At 38.2% G+C, this 13,078-nt stretch overlaps 1 protein-coding gene across 1 annotated transcript in view; it reads left to right on the top strand.

Moving 5' to 3' along the window:
* The first annotated feature begins 794 nt into the window (after positions 1-794).
* The window catches only part of Gpr149 (G protein-coupled receptor 149), a 66,904-nt gene continuing 54,620 nt past the window's right edge, over positions 795-13,078 (top strand). Inside the window, exons 1-3 of the mRNA XM_006972611.4 lie at positions 795-1,889; positions 2,815-3,007; positions 8,501-8,949. Of these exons, the coding sequence (XP_006972673.1) occupies positions 912-1,889; positions 2,815-3,007; positions 8,501-8,949 (1,620 nt within the window). The 5' untranslated portion in view covers positions 795-911. The remainder of the gene's footprint in view (positions 1,890-2,814; positions 3,008-8,500; positions 8,950-13,078) is intronic.

Raw genomic sequence — 13,078 nt, 5'->3', positions numbered from 1 at the left:
GTGTCGGATCTCTCCAGGGAGTGCCTTTCTCACAACAGAAGCCTAGATAAAGGATGAGGATTTCAGCTACTGGCATAGCTTAAACCTCTTGGGGGTGATTTCTGTAGTTCACATCAAGCCACAGCAAGTATTTGGACTAGTTTTGTACGCCAAAATCAAAAGGCGCTGTTTCTTGTTTCATATAAGCCATGCTGGGAAGAGAAGCTACAAATCATTTTGTTCCAACACTGAACTCTCCCCTTCTCCCCTGCTTCTCTCCTGCTTGCAGCTGACTCCTCCTTCCTGCAGCTCCCAGGATCACAGGCTGATCAAAGAACACAAAGGTTTGGTGGGAGCCTGTGTTCAGGCTCCCTATGACTGGCTCTGGTTCTTTCTCTCTCTCTCTCTCTCTCTCTCTCTCTCTCTCTCTCTCTCTCTCTCTCTCTCTCTCTCTCTCTCTCTCTCTCTCTCTCTCTCTCTCCCCAGCTGAGCTGAAACCTACCTGACAACCTCTGCCTTTGAATCCAGCTCTGAAAACAGATGCATCATTTTATTGTTCTCCCAAGTGATCGCATCAGGCTAGAGATGCTCCCTAGGAAGGACCCACAGCATCCAGGCATGGGGACTTTGCAATCTGCCTGAGGAGTTTCTGCTTTCTTGCCTGAAATTTGGCGGTGGAAGGAAGTTTTTCGTTGATTTGTTTACTTAAAATATTGAAAAGTTTCTTACGGATGCCTGAAATGGATCCCAGTTTTAAAATAGGGGTTGAGTCAGATCTTTCTAACTGAGACATGTCTGACCATTTCCTGCTGGACCAACACATGGAACATCTAGAGAAACTTGGCAGGAGAAATGACATCTGATTTGCAACTCTCACGCTCTGAGAAAAATCATCAGACTGGTTGAAGAGGGAAATTAAAATATTAAGAACAATGTCTTTCCTCCTCAGCAACTTAACAAATGACTCTAACCTGTGGAAAGTAAGTCATAATTCTACGGACCTTGTGAATTCGCCAGCAACTCTGACCCTTTCTCTTTTTTGCCTGATCTGTTTAATGACTCTCGCAGCTCTGGTGGGCAGCATTTTCTCACTGATTTCCCTGCTGACCATGCAACACAGAACTGTTGTGTCCATGCTTGTGGCTTCCTGGTCTGTGGATGATCTCTTGAGCGTCTTGTCAGTGGCCATCTTCATGTTTTTGCAGTGGCCCAAACAGGCTCCGGGCTACTTCCAGTCTCTGTGCACCACCTCTGCCTTACTGTATTTGTGCCAGGGCCTCTCCAGCAACTTGAAGGCGACTCTTATAGTCTGCTACAACTTTTATACGATGCACAGGACAGGGGCAAGTCAGTCGGCCTCCTTGCGATCAGGACAGGTGCTTGGTGTGGCTTTGACTGTGTGGGCAGTCAGCCTGCTGCTGGCCGCGCTCCCACTGTGTGGCTGGGGCTTCTTCATGCGCACGCCCTGGGGCTGCTTGACCGACTGCTCCAGTCCCTATGTGCTTCTCCTCTTCGCGGTGTACGCTTCCGCCTTTGGGCTCCTGGCTGTTCTCTCTGTCCCTCTCACTCACCAGCTGCTGTGTTCCGAGGAACCGCCGAGACTCCACGCCAACTACCAGGAAATTTCCCGCGGCACCTCCACTCCTGGGACCCCTGCTGCTGGGGGAAGAGTGCTCTGTATGTCGCCAGAGGATGTTGCAATCCCTGCTCTCCGATGCTCTGGGGGATGCTCTCCGAGCTCCGACATGGTGTTTGGCCCAGGTCAGTCTGCTGCCTCGGGCTCTGGAGCCAGCAGGCGAGAGAATCCCGGGACTCCCCATGGCACCAGCAGCTTCCCTGTGAGCCTGGCACAGAAGCGCTTTGCTTTGATCCTAGCGCTGACGAAAGTCATCCTTTGGCTACCCATGATGGTGAGTACACTTATCACGCGCGGGTGTGTGTGCTGAGCCCAGATGCCGGTTTAGGGAGTCACCCAAAGATGCGCGGATAAGTCCGCTTCCAAACGCATCTGTTGGAGCTGAAGACACGCCTGGAGGAAAGCAGTTCACCTGGGAACTAGTTAGCCACCAATCCTTGGCTGCTAAGTATTTCTCAATCTGAGAAGGGTGGAGAGCGTTTTCGATCACAGGAGACTTGGTTTCCCTTGATCATGGTCAAAGATGTTCTCTCTTAAGGCAAAATCTGGGCGTATTCAGAAAGAGAGGGAGGAACTGAAAGGGTTTTTCTTTCAGTCTTCTCTGGCCCAGTTTTATCCCTTGTTTCCTCCTGCCTGGTCGGGACACCGCCCACATCCAGCACCAAGAGGCAGAGAAGTGTGATCCAACGTGTGTGTGTGTGGGGGGGGGGCGGGGGGCGGGGAGGGAGAGAGAAAGGAAGGAAGGAAATTAGCTTTTGTTCCCAGTGTCTTGGAGTAAGATGGGAGGAGAGGTGACCAGCGCAGCACCAGGGTGGAGACCTGGAAACAAGAAGTAACAAGTCCTTTGGAGTTTCTAGTACAGATCCTACGGGTTCCTGCCCCCTTCCCTGAGTAGCATCTCTAGGTTACAGATTGCCTGCCTCCAGGGGTAGAGATTTCAAAGGGCAGCAGGTGCAGCCGGAGCATTCAGAAAGGAAACCACTAAATCCTGTCTGCAGGGGGTACCCAGAGGTGTGTCCCGTCCATTTCCAGGATCCTGCCTCCAAAGCCCCGCAGTATAGCCCAGAAGCAAAGCCCCTATTGATCAAAAAAAGGGGGGACTTGGATAGAGAACGTCAACAGAGTGAGGGAGGGCTGCGAGAAGGGCTTCCAAAGTGGAAAAGAGGAATGGCTTAAGTCTGAAGTTCTTTGCCTTTCAGATTCACATGGTGGTAAAACACGTGGTGGGGTTTCAGAGCCTTCCGGTCGATATGCTCAGCTTTCTACTAACCCTGCTGGCCAGCATTGTAACCCCCGTGTTTGTCTTGTCCAAACGCTGGTCCCACTTGCCTTGTGGCTGCATCATCAACTGCCAGCCAGATGCCTACTCCGTTGCATTCGACGGGAAAAAGTGTAAGTCATCCACAGTGGCAGAGGGGGTACTATCTACACTTAAATACAGCAAAGTGGCCTCTTGAGAAAGTTAGGAGGGCAGGCAGTGAGGATCCTAGGACACATGTACATGGTAAATAATGAGAAGAAATGATAAAATTTTCGCTTAGTGTTGGGGTAGGCTTTAAACAACCCTAAGAAGTATTTATTCATTCGTGATTTCTTTTAGGTAAGAAAAGGGGGTTGGGGGAGGCCCATTCAGCTCAGTCCTTTGATGTCTACACAGATCTTTATGTTACCACCTTCCTCACTTTTAGCCTAGAGCAGAAAATCAATCCCTCTTCCTAAATCTACATATGAGGAGCAGCATTGCTGAGCAGCTTGCATTTGAAAAGAGATAAACTCCCCAAAGAGCTAAAAACTCCCTCCCTGAGCTACAACCCATTCAGTAGAACAATAAGAAGGGTGGTTTCATTATTTTTTGATGCCTATTTTCTCCTAAGATACTGGAAAATGTTTGTAGTATGTAAAACCTTGGCTGAAAATAGTCCCCCAGTAAATGTTTACATTGTTCCCCAGCTGTTAGAAACACCTAACATCCCTAACACCCATCAATGAGCAAAAATCGCCAAGCTTAAAAAGGGGTGGGGGTTTCTGGTTGCCCTTCTTTTTGCACCTGAGAGTCTACCCATGCTGTTCACTTTAAGAAGTTGTTTATGTTTCTAGAAGAGAGGAGAAAGGGCAGTTGTTGCTGTATTCAGAGGAGAGGTGGCAGGACTAGATAGAGTTGGCCTGACCATACCATCTAATTAAAAGAAAACAGTAGGATTCCCACTCCTCTCAGTGAAAAGATGACATGGGTGGAAAGCAGGACAAGATCTAGATCTTTTGATCTACTAAAAATGAAAGGACATTTTTGTCATTCTAGATGAAAGATATGAAGTAGACTGAATAAACCAAATGATTCATTAGTGTTTGATCAATTAACTTCTGCTAATTGTCCCTCACACTGAAGAAGCAAGTATATTTTCTTTAATGTAAAAGAAAGATTAAATAAAAATAGTTCATTTCAGACTACTTTAGGGTTATAAAAATTAGAGAATATCAAAGTATTTTTCTGCAGTCAATTGAATAACAAGGTTATTTTTATAAATATTAATTATTGGCCATTTTTATGTATTGATTATATTTAAACTGTTGAAGATCTAGATATTTTCCAATTAATGAATATGTTTCCATTGGTAAAAATATCTTTTTCTGCCGGGCGGTGGTGGCACACGCCTTTAATCCCAGCACTCGGGAGGCAGAGCCAGGCGGATCTCTGTGAGTTCAAGGCCAGCCCGGGCTACCAAGTGAGCTCCAGGAAAGGCGCAAAGCTACGCAGAGAAACCCTGTCTCGAAAAACCAAAAAAAAAAAAAATGTATCTTTTTCTGTTTTATTGGTAATAGATGGCAAATTTATCTGTCTTTAAAATAACTATATAACATAATAATGATGGGTTTATAGAGATTAATAACTAGAGTAATGACCACAGAGACAATGGTAATAAATTATATGTACAATTTACAAAGGTATATAACAGTAAGAAATTATTTACATGTCGGTTCTAACAGCTAACAAATGTTATCGCTGTGTTATTACATTAGTGCATGATTCTGTCTTATAAAATTTAAGATTGTGAGAGAGGTAAGCTCATGCCAGCAGAGGTGAAGTGTCTATGAAGTGGGTTAGGCAAACATTAAAAAAAAACTGGGAAGCACCCGTATCAGAACTAACTAATGTCAAAGCAATGTTACTAGCCTCTCTCATTCAAAAAACCAAGAAACCATTGCCATCATCCACACTATACATGCTGGAAGAGCCTAGAGCCAGGTTAGCAGAATCAATAGTCACATTAGTACCAAACTGGATATGAAAATAAGACTTTCAAGATCAAAATAATCACTTTCCCCTAAAAAATCTCTATTACTTTTGTTAACATTTATTTTAATGAAATAAAGTATTTTTATTAATTCTTTGAGAACTTCATACAATATATTTTTATCTTGTTTCCCTACTCATCCCCCTAACTCCTAGATCCACCCCCACCTTCATAACCTCCCTCAACTTAATGCCCTCCTTTTTTTTTAATAACCCATTGAGTCCAAGTTGCACTACTCATATACTTGTAAGTGTAGACCATCCACTAGATTATGGTTTATCTATCAGAGACTATATCCTTAAAGAAAACTAACTCTCTGTCTCTCCTTAAAAAGCCATTGGCTTGAAACATCACTTCTGATCCATTTTAAATAGTTTATAAAATAGTTTTAGTTAAATGCCAGAATCTTAAGATTGGGATATTTCCTATCAAATATGTGTATCTGGCTTGATCTTGAAAATTATAAATAGCTGGAAGTGCTGCTCCCAGCAAGTGGCTAGAACTGAGGAGCCTGAATGAGATTTAGAGTGCTCCCACTACCTTATGGCACCAGACAATCGATTATTAATGTTGCCTAACTGACTCCTATAGACATTCAACTTTTTCTCGTTTATTCATAATTTTAAAAAGACATAAATAATTAAGGAAACCGAAGGTGATGGATTTTGACTTTGATGCTAACATTTCAGTCAACATAATTTTGATTATTAACTGTTTTGTGCGTCCACGCTTTTCCTGTGTGCACATGAAGAAGTGGGTGTGATGGTCTGTGTGTGAGCATGTAGAGGTCAGAGGTTGACTTCTGATGTCTTTATTGCTCTTTATTTTACACTTTGAGACAAGGTCTCTCACTGGACCCAGAGATCACTGCTTTGACTAGACTAGCTAGCCAGGAAGCTCTACAGATTAAAACCTCCAATGCTGGGATTACAGATAAGCATCACTGGTACCCAGCTCTCACATGAATTTGAACTCAGCTCCTAGTACTTAAGCAACAAACACTTTACCCTCAAAACCATTTCTCCAGCCACTTAATTATTGTTTTTAACTCAAACACTGTCAACTGTTCAGTATTATTGTAATCAATCATGTCCATCAGTTGCCGAAAAACAAAAACAAAAACAAAAATTCAATAATTGCAAAACATTTTCATTGGTTTTAATTTATGTACAGACTCTGACCTAGAAATGTCATGTCATGCCTTTCTGCTTCCATTACTGTGCTTCTTTCACAAGTTTGAGCAACAGTAAAGCAATTCCACATGTAGGAAATCACTTGAATTCTGTAACCAGTTAATTTTAAATTCAAATAATTTTATAAGATAAGTAATCAAAGATAGCTTTTCCTATTGATCTCAGCTTTCTCTACAAAAGAGGATGAATAATACTTCTATTATGTAGATCTACCATGAAACAATATGGTTGATCTACCACCTCATAATGAGTATGACAATCTTAATTTCTTTCTTAAATATGTACTTTTATTATTGTGTGTGTGATATCTAATTTATATGTGAATGCATGTCTGAGAGTGTAGAGGTAAGAGAATAACTTTTAAGAGATAGTTCTCTCCTTCTACTGTGTGAGTGAGGGCTTGAACTCAGGTCATCAGACTTGAATGGCAAATATCTCTATCTACTGAGTGAGCCATTTCACTGGTCCCTGCTTTTCTTGTTACTTCAGACTTTCTTGTATGTTCCTAACTTGGAAGCAAATGTTCCAATAGCACATTCTGATCATGCCTTTAAATATGTTACACATTTTTACTCTCTGTATCTCAGTTACCACATACAGTTAACACTATATAGCCAAGTACTAATCATAAAATTGGTGTTTTATGAGCACCCTTATTTTATGAATTTCCCACTTTATATCTCTTTTGGAAAAGTAGAACCTGTCAGTAATTATGTCATCCTTTTATTTCCTCAGCTTTCAGTCTTAAAGTAGCTTAAAAGTTATAATTTAACTTTACTGGACTATATTATTGGAAAAGTAAATTAGAACTATAAAAGTCACAGAATACAGGATACAGTAATCTACTTCTACTTTTCAGTTTTTTGATACAAATTTTCTTATTTGTGTTCTGGCTCACACAAAAATGAATGATAGTGATAAATTCTATTTTTCAGGAAGCAGAACTGAACTGTAAATCTTTGGCTCTGGGAACATTTCAGTAATAGAATAAGAATCTGAATGCCACCAGAGTGTGTTGCAAAGTGAATCAAATTTTATGTATTATTCCCATAAAAACTTTATAGCTTTTCATAATTTTTTCCATCAAAGATAGCTAAATGCCTAACTGTAAAACACTGAGCCATCAAAGTAGGAAGTTTTCTTGAAATAAACCATGTTTTAAAAGATGAAAAACAAAACATCAAACTGCATTTGACTGCTGCTTTGATATAACTTGATTCTTAACATATGAAAATTATCTATTATTGACTGACATTCATACACAAAAATTGTATCACTTTCTGCCATACTCTTTTCCAAGACTTTGAGCCATATCCACTAATTAATAGTATGATATTTGGAATGCCTGCTCTTTTAACTATTTAAATAATAAAATTTATACATCCTTGTTAAACTTAACTTGTAATTATTCAGATTTATGAATACTCTATAATGCATCCATTTACAGAATTATACATATATTCATTTTTTAAAACAAATGCATTCCGAATTTATTTGTATGAGAAATGTACATGTTGCCAAATATGGTGACTCACACCTATAGCCCCAAAATTGAGACAGAAAGGTGGAGAGTTCAAGGCTAGCCTGTGCTACCTAAAAAAATTCAACACTAGCCTTATCTCATAGTGACAACTGGAGAGAAAGGATTTATTTATTTATTTATTTACTTACTTACTTACTTACTTACTTATTTGAAGTTTAAAAGCTACAAGGCAAACCATGGTCTAATTTTTAATGTGTACATTTGTAGACATAAATGTCAGAAGTAGTATAGATAAAAATGCTTAAAGTGATTATGTCTCCATAGTAGATCATAATATGAAGGCTATTTTGTCATCAATTTCTAGGGCAGTAGGAAATATAGTGCTTTCCAAAATAAAGAAATTTATAAAATTGGTGAACTGAGGGGCTGGAGCGATGACTCAGTGGATAAGAGTACTGGCTATTCTTCCAGAGGACCTGGGTCCAGTTCCCAGCATGACATATTACAACTGTCTGCAACTCCAATTCCAGGGGTCTGACACCTTCACACCAATGTCCATAAAATAAACTTAAATAAATAATTAAAAAGTGGTAAACTGAAAAAACTAAAGCTGAATGTATTTGAGGGTTTTCTAATCTACAGTTAAGTTTCAGTAGTATGAAATTACCTTAAAGTCTAAGTCTTTTAGATTGCCTGCTTTTCAAGCCACTTGCTGTGTAAGAGAAATTAGGCTCAGAGTAACAAGACAAATGAATTTTGTAAGACACGTGGCTTTGTGTGCGTTACAATAAGTAACTGAAGATATTTTAACTAAGAGTAATTCAGGTAAATGCAATGTCTGTTCATGTTCACTATTTACACCCAATGCTGTTTAAATCTACTGGACTAACATTGGAATTTTGTTCTTTTCATTCAGCAAAGAGGAAAGGCTTTGAATTCAACCTATCATTCCAACAAAGTTATGGAATCTATAAAATATCACATACAGATTACTATGAGGATGATGAAAATTCCATATCCTGTCACAACCTGAAGAACTGTGAGTGTGAAGCTACAAAGGAGCCTGGGGAAGACAACCACAATGTCCTCCATGCTGTAACAGTGGAAATCAGCACCACCCCACCTTTGGACAGCACCACACTGTCAGGCATCAACAAGTGCACCAACACTGATACCCCAGAGGCCAAACAGGGCTTGAATGGAGAAAAGAGTGCTTTTTCAGTTAAAACAGAAAGTGATATTAACTATGAAGAAACCGCCACTTTTGAAGGTCCAGAAAGACGACTGTCTCATGAGGAGAATCAGAAACCAGATCTTTCAGACTGGGAGTGGTGCAGGAGTAAGTCAGAACGAACCCCTCGCCAGGTAAGGTAACCTAAATAAGAGCCATGTGAAAAGATGATGAGCTTATTCCTCCATTTAATCAAGCCCAAAGGTGATTTAACTTGTCTCCATTGGTTTCCACAATATCTCATTTTTACTCCAAGGCCTTTGAAATATTCCATTTTTTTCTTCATCTTAGTTTTGCATTTCCAATTAAACTCTATATATTTTGGAGTCAGTAGACATACATGGAATCTTTGAGAAGTATAAGACATTTTTATTTTAACCTCAAGTAATCTGGTTAAATTCCAACTGCACTCCAGAGCTCAAGCTCCTGAGTACATTGGTTAAATAAGTTAACATGTGTATTTTAATTTTTCACACACACACACACACACACACACACACACACACACACGTGACTTATTTCAGGATGCATTCTTGTGAGCCATCCCAAGCCTTGCCAAATGTCCCATTTCTTTAAGTATGAAAAGATGTGGTTTGATGATGATTTAAAAACTAAAAAAAAATTGCATGTGAATATTCTACCACTTTCTCTTGATTCCTGCCTTCTGTAAGTGATAAGGATTGTTATTCTTTTTTCAGTGCTATGTTGTTATGAGCTCATTGTTTCCAAATCCTCATATTTGATAAAGTTACTCTTGTTTAGGGAGGCTATAAAGTTACTGGGGAGAAAGAGGCTTCTTCAGCATGATGTGATAGAAATCTTATCACTTGTTTTAATCTCTGGAATCAAAAGCTGAACTCCAGGAATGTTCTGCTAGGATTAATGCATTCATTGATTAAATGTATCACCACATAACACAAGTATGAATCTGTATTGTTATGTATGAATAATATATTTTCCTATTATAGTTCTCATATCACTATTTAAAAAGTAGTAGACTATCAAATTGAGAATATAAAACATTGGGGGAAATATGCACATTGGTTTAAAATTTAGGTATTTCAGAAAAAGTTAAATATTTGCCACAAATTTAATAATGCAGACAAAAGTAGAGGTCACAGAGCAAAACACTCCACATTTTAAGAACAATAAGACTCACTGGCTAACAAGGGGCTTCTCAGTCATCATCAGTTTGTTTGTGGATCATATGAACCTTCGGTTTTCTTGAACTTGAAAATCAGTAATTATCATGACAAAGTGTATGTGTGTGTGTGTGTGTGTGTGTGTGTGTGTGTGTGTGTGTGTGTAGAACATACCAATACCTCATGTGCTCTTCTGTTACTCTTCCTTCCAGCTTGACCCTTAAAGATTGTGTCTCTGTGCTATTTAGTTTGTATTGTCAAACTGACACTACCTAGAGTCTTTTGGAAAGAAGAAACATGAACTGAAGAATTTCCTGAATTATACTGGTTTGTGTCTGTGCCTGTAAGATCATTTTTTTGATTGATAATTGATGTAGGAAAGCCCAGCCCACTTTGGGCAGCACCATCCATAGGCAGATGATCCCAGCTTATGCAAGATCCACATTTATATAAGTTAGCCAAACTTGAGCCAAAGAACAAGGATGTAAGCAACACTCCTCCATTGTTTTTGCTTTAACTCCTGCTTGAGTGCCTACCCTGTCCTGTGATGAATGCTACCTGGAAGTGTAAGCCAAAGAGACCCTTTCCTTCCCAGGTTTTGGTCATGGTAGTTATCACAAGAGAAAAACATGCTAGGGCAGTCCGTCATGGATTTTACTCATTCTTTTTTGTCATCTTATTTGATCACAAATGTGCCTTCCCAAAACAATATGGTATTTATTTTTTGTAAGTCTAGGCTTTCTCAAGACAATATGACATTATACACAGTTTTCTGAGAGCTTATTTTCAGGGAACATAAAATTAGTTTTCTAAATTACATGTTGTCAAAATATTAAGAATTATCTCAAATATCACAATTTACAGCCATCATTTACAAGGTTTTGTTGTAGGAATTTCAAGTGTCTAAGCACACCTAGAAAGAAAATGAAAGACCTAACCTATTTGCACATATGTTCCTGTTCACAGCCCCCTTTAAATAAAAAGTAAAATTATACATGGAAATGTCATCAATCTAGGATAATATTGTCATAAACTTTAAAATACCAAGAACTACTCATGCTATAGATTGATGTGTTGGTATGACCTTATACTCACAAAATTATTTATGATTTTCAAGATTAGCATTAGGTAAAATTATAAAATATTCATTTTTTAATTTTGTAAAGCATTTTAAATTTTTTAATCTAAATATCAACAAAATACAAGTGGAGCTGGATAACTTAATAGCTTACACAGTAATGTATTGAATTTTAGAAGACAATGCAGTTGCTATATGAGAACCTTACCTATTGAAACATTTAGACTTGGTTTATCAGTTGACATCTAATCATATTATATTAAATACTGTCTGTTTGCTGCTGAGATTTTAAAGCAGTAGATTTGATTTAAAATATATTTCATGATCTCCAGATTTCCCTTATGACTTGTTTAATTTTAATGTTATTATTTATACTAGTAAGTGAATTTTCAGTATATTGTATTAGAACTTCAAAGTATAGTAGTAAAGATAGATTTAGTAGACTTAAATACAATTGAATGCAAACCATGAATTCAGGATATTTATAAGACTGAAATTAGTGTTAAAATTGAGTGGAAAATTGCTTATTTTTGGACTTCTATGTAAATCTTCTGTGGTTCACTGTTCACGTGTTTGGAAAGGATAGTCGGAGATATCTGAATCATTCAGTTAGAAAGTTTAAATGTGATGACCATGGCGTGACTTTGTTTCTGAACAAAATGATAGCCTGTCCAAACATAAAATTCCATCATTTATGAATTATGAAAAGTGAATGTGAAATCATTTAGCAGCTGTGTGTCATCTCCCTGAACACTAAGCTTACAAAAATTACCCATGATTCCACTTTTCTTTGTTCTGATTTTTTTATAGTTCTATACTCACTCATTTGTTCTTATAAAACAGAAACAATGATATTCTATAGATCTGCCACATGTAATATTTTCACCACAGAATCTGGACGTATTTTCTTATGCTGGGAAAATACAGAAAGCACATTCTGAAATAATCCTGAAAGGATGTACAAAAAGTAAGGGTTACTTGTGTTTGAATTTACCACACAACCATGTAGCCTTAGGGCAGTTAAAGCTGATAAGAACTTATTTTAATGTCACTTGAGAATCAGTCAAAATCTATTCTTGTTTTGAGGAAGGTTGTAGCTTTCAAGGAAAAAATATGTTTTGTCATTTAGACACAGAACTCAGAATCGGTATGTGTGCCTATAATATTTCAATATTGCTGTTTTGTTAAGTAATTTTCATAGGCCATACAGAAGATGATTTTTAAGTTTTGAAGGCCAGAGTGTCCACACACAAGCGGGATCCTTCTAAAAGAGAAATTGGGATTGAGTAGGTTTAAAAGGGAGCCCAAGATATTGAGATGCTACTAGATTTCTATGTGGTTCCTGTGCAAATCATGGTCACAGTTCTGCCATACAAAATCAAACTCCCAAGTTGCTTAAATGTGCAGTGAATAAAAGAAGAGGAGGAGAACTTTATCCAGGCATGGTAGAGTACACATTTGGAATCCCAGCACTTGAAATACATAGGCAAGAAGATTTTCAGAAGTTTGTGGCTAGCCTGTTCTACCTAGTTTCCAGACCTGCCAGGGCCACATAGCAACTTCCTATAAGAAATAAAAAGATAAATTAAATGACTAAAAATAATATTTGAAAAATAAGAATATGTAAGTACCACTGCTTGGGCTCTAATTACTAAAGAATGAATCTAAGCTTAAAGATCAGGACAAAATTAATCCTTCCATTTAATGAATGATCTATTAATACTATAGGAAAATATCCTGATGCACGTATTTTTCCTACTCCTAAAAAAGTACAACTGTTCACATTTTGAAATAAACTATTAAAAAGCTATATGCCAGGGTTTGCTATAACACTGTCAGTTTAATAACTCCAGAGGCTAAAATTCATCAAAGAATAACTATTGATATTTCTAACTAAAATTACAAGAGTCAAAAAAATTTACTTATACCTCTATCTGGAGCCTCTACTGAGTCATCTCAGTACAGATGACTTTGGGGAGTTTATATATTTTATTTTTAACTACTTCTATTCATTTGAAGTGGTTAGTTCATCACTCAGAGGTC

Source organism: Peromyscus maniculatus, chromosome 6 (assembly GCF_049852395.1).
Source record: "Peromyscus maniculatus bairdii isolate BWxNUB_F1_BW_parent chromosome 6, HU_Pman_BW_mat_3.1, whole genome shotgun sequence".
Classification (NCBI taxonomy): domain Eukaryota; kingdom Metazoa; phylum Chordata; class Mammalia; order Rodentia; family Cricetidae; genus Peromyscus; species Peromyscus maniculatus.
The sequence above is the reverse complement of the archived record's forward strand: the minus strand, read 5'-3'. Positions and strand labels throughout refer to the sequence as shown.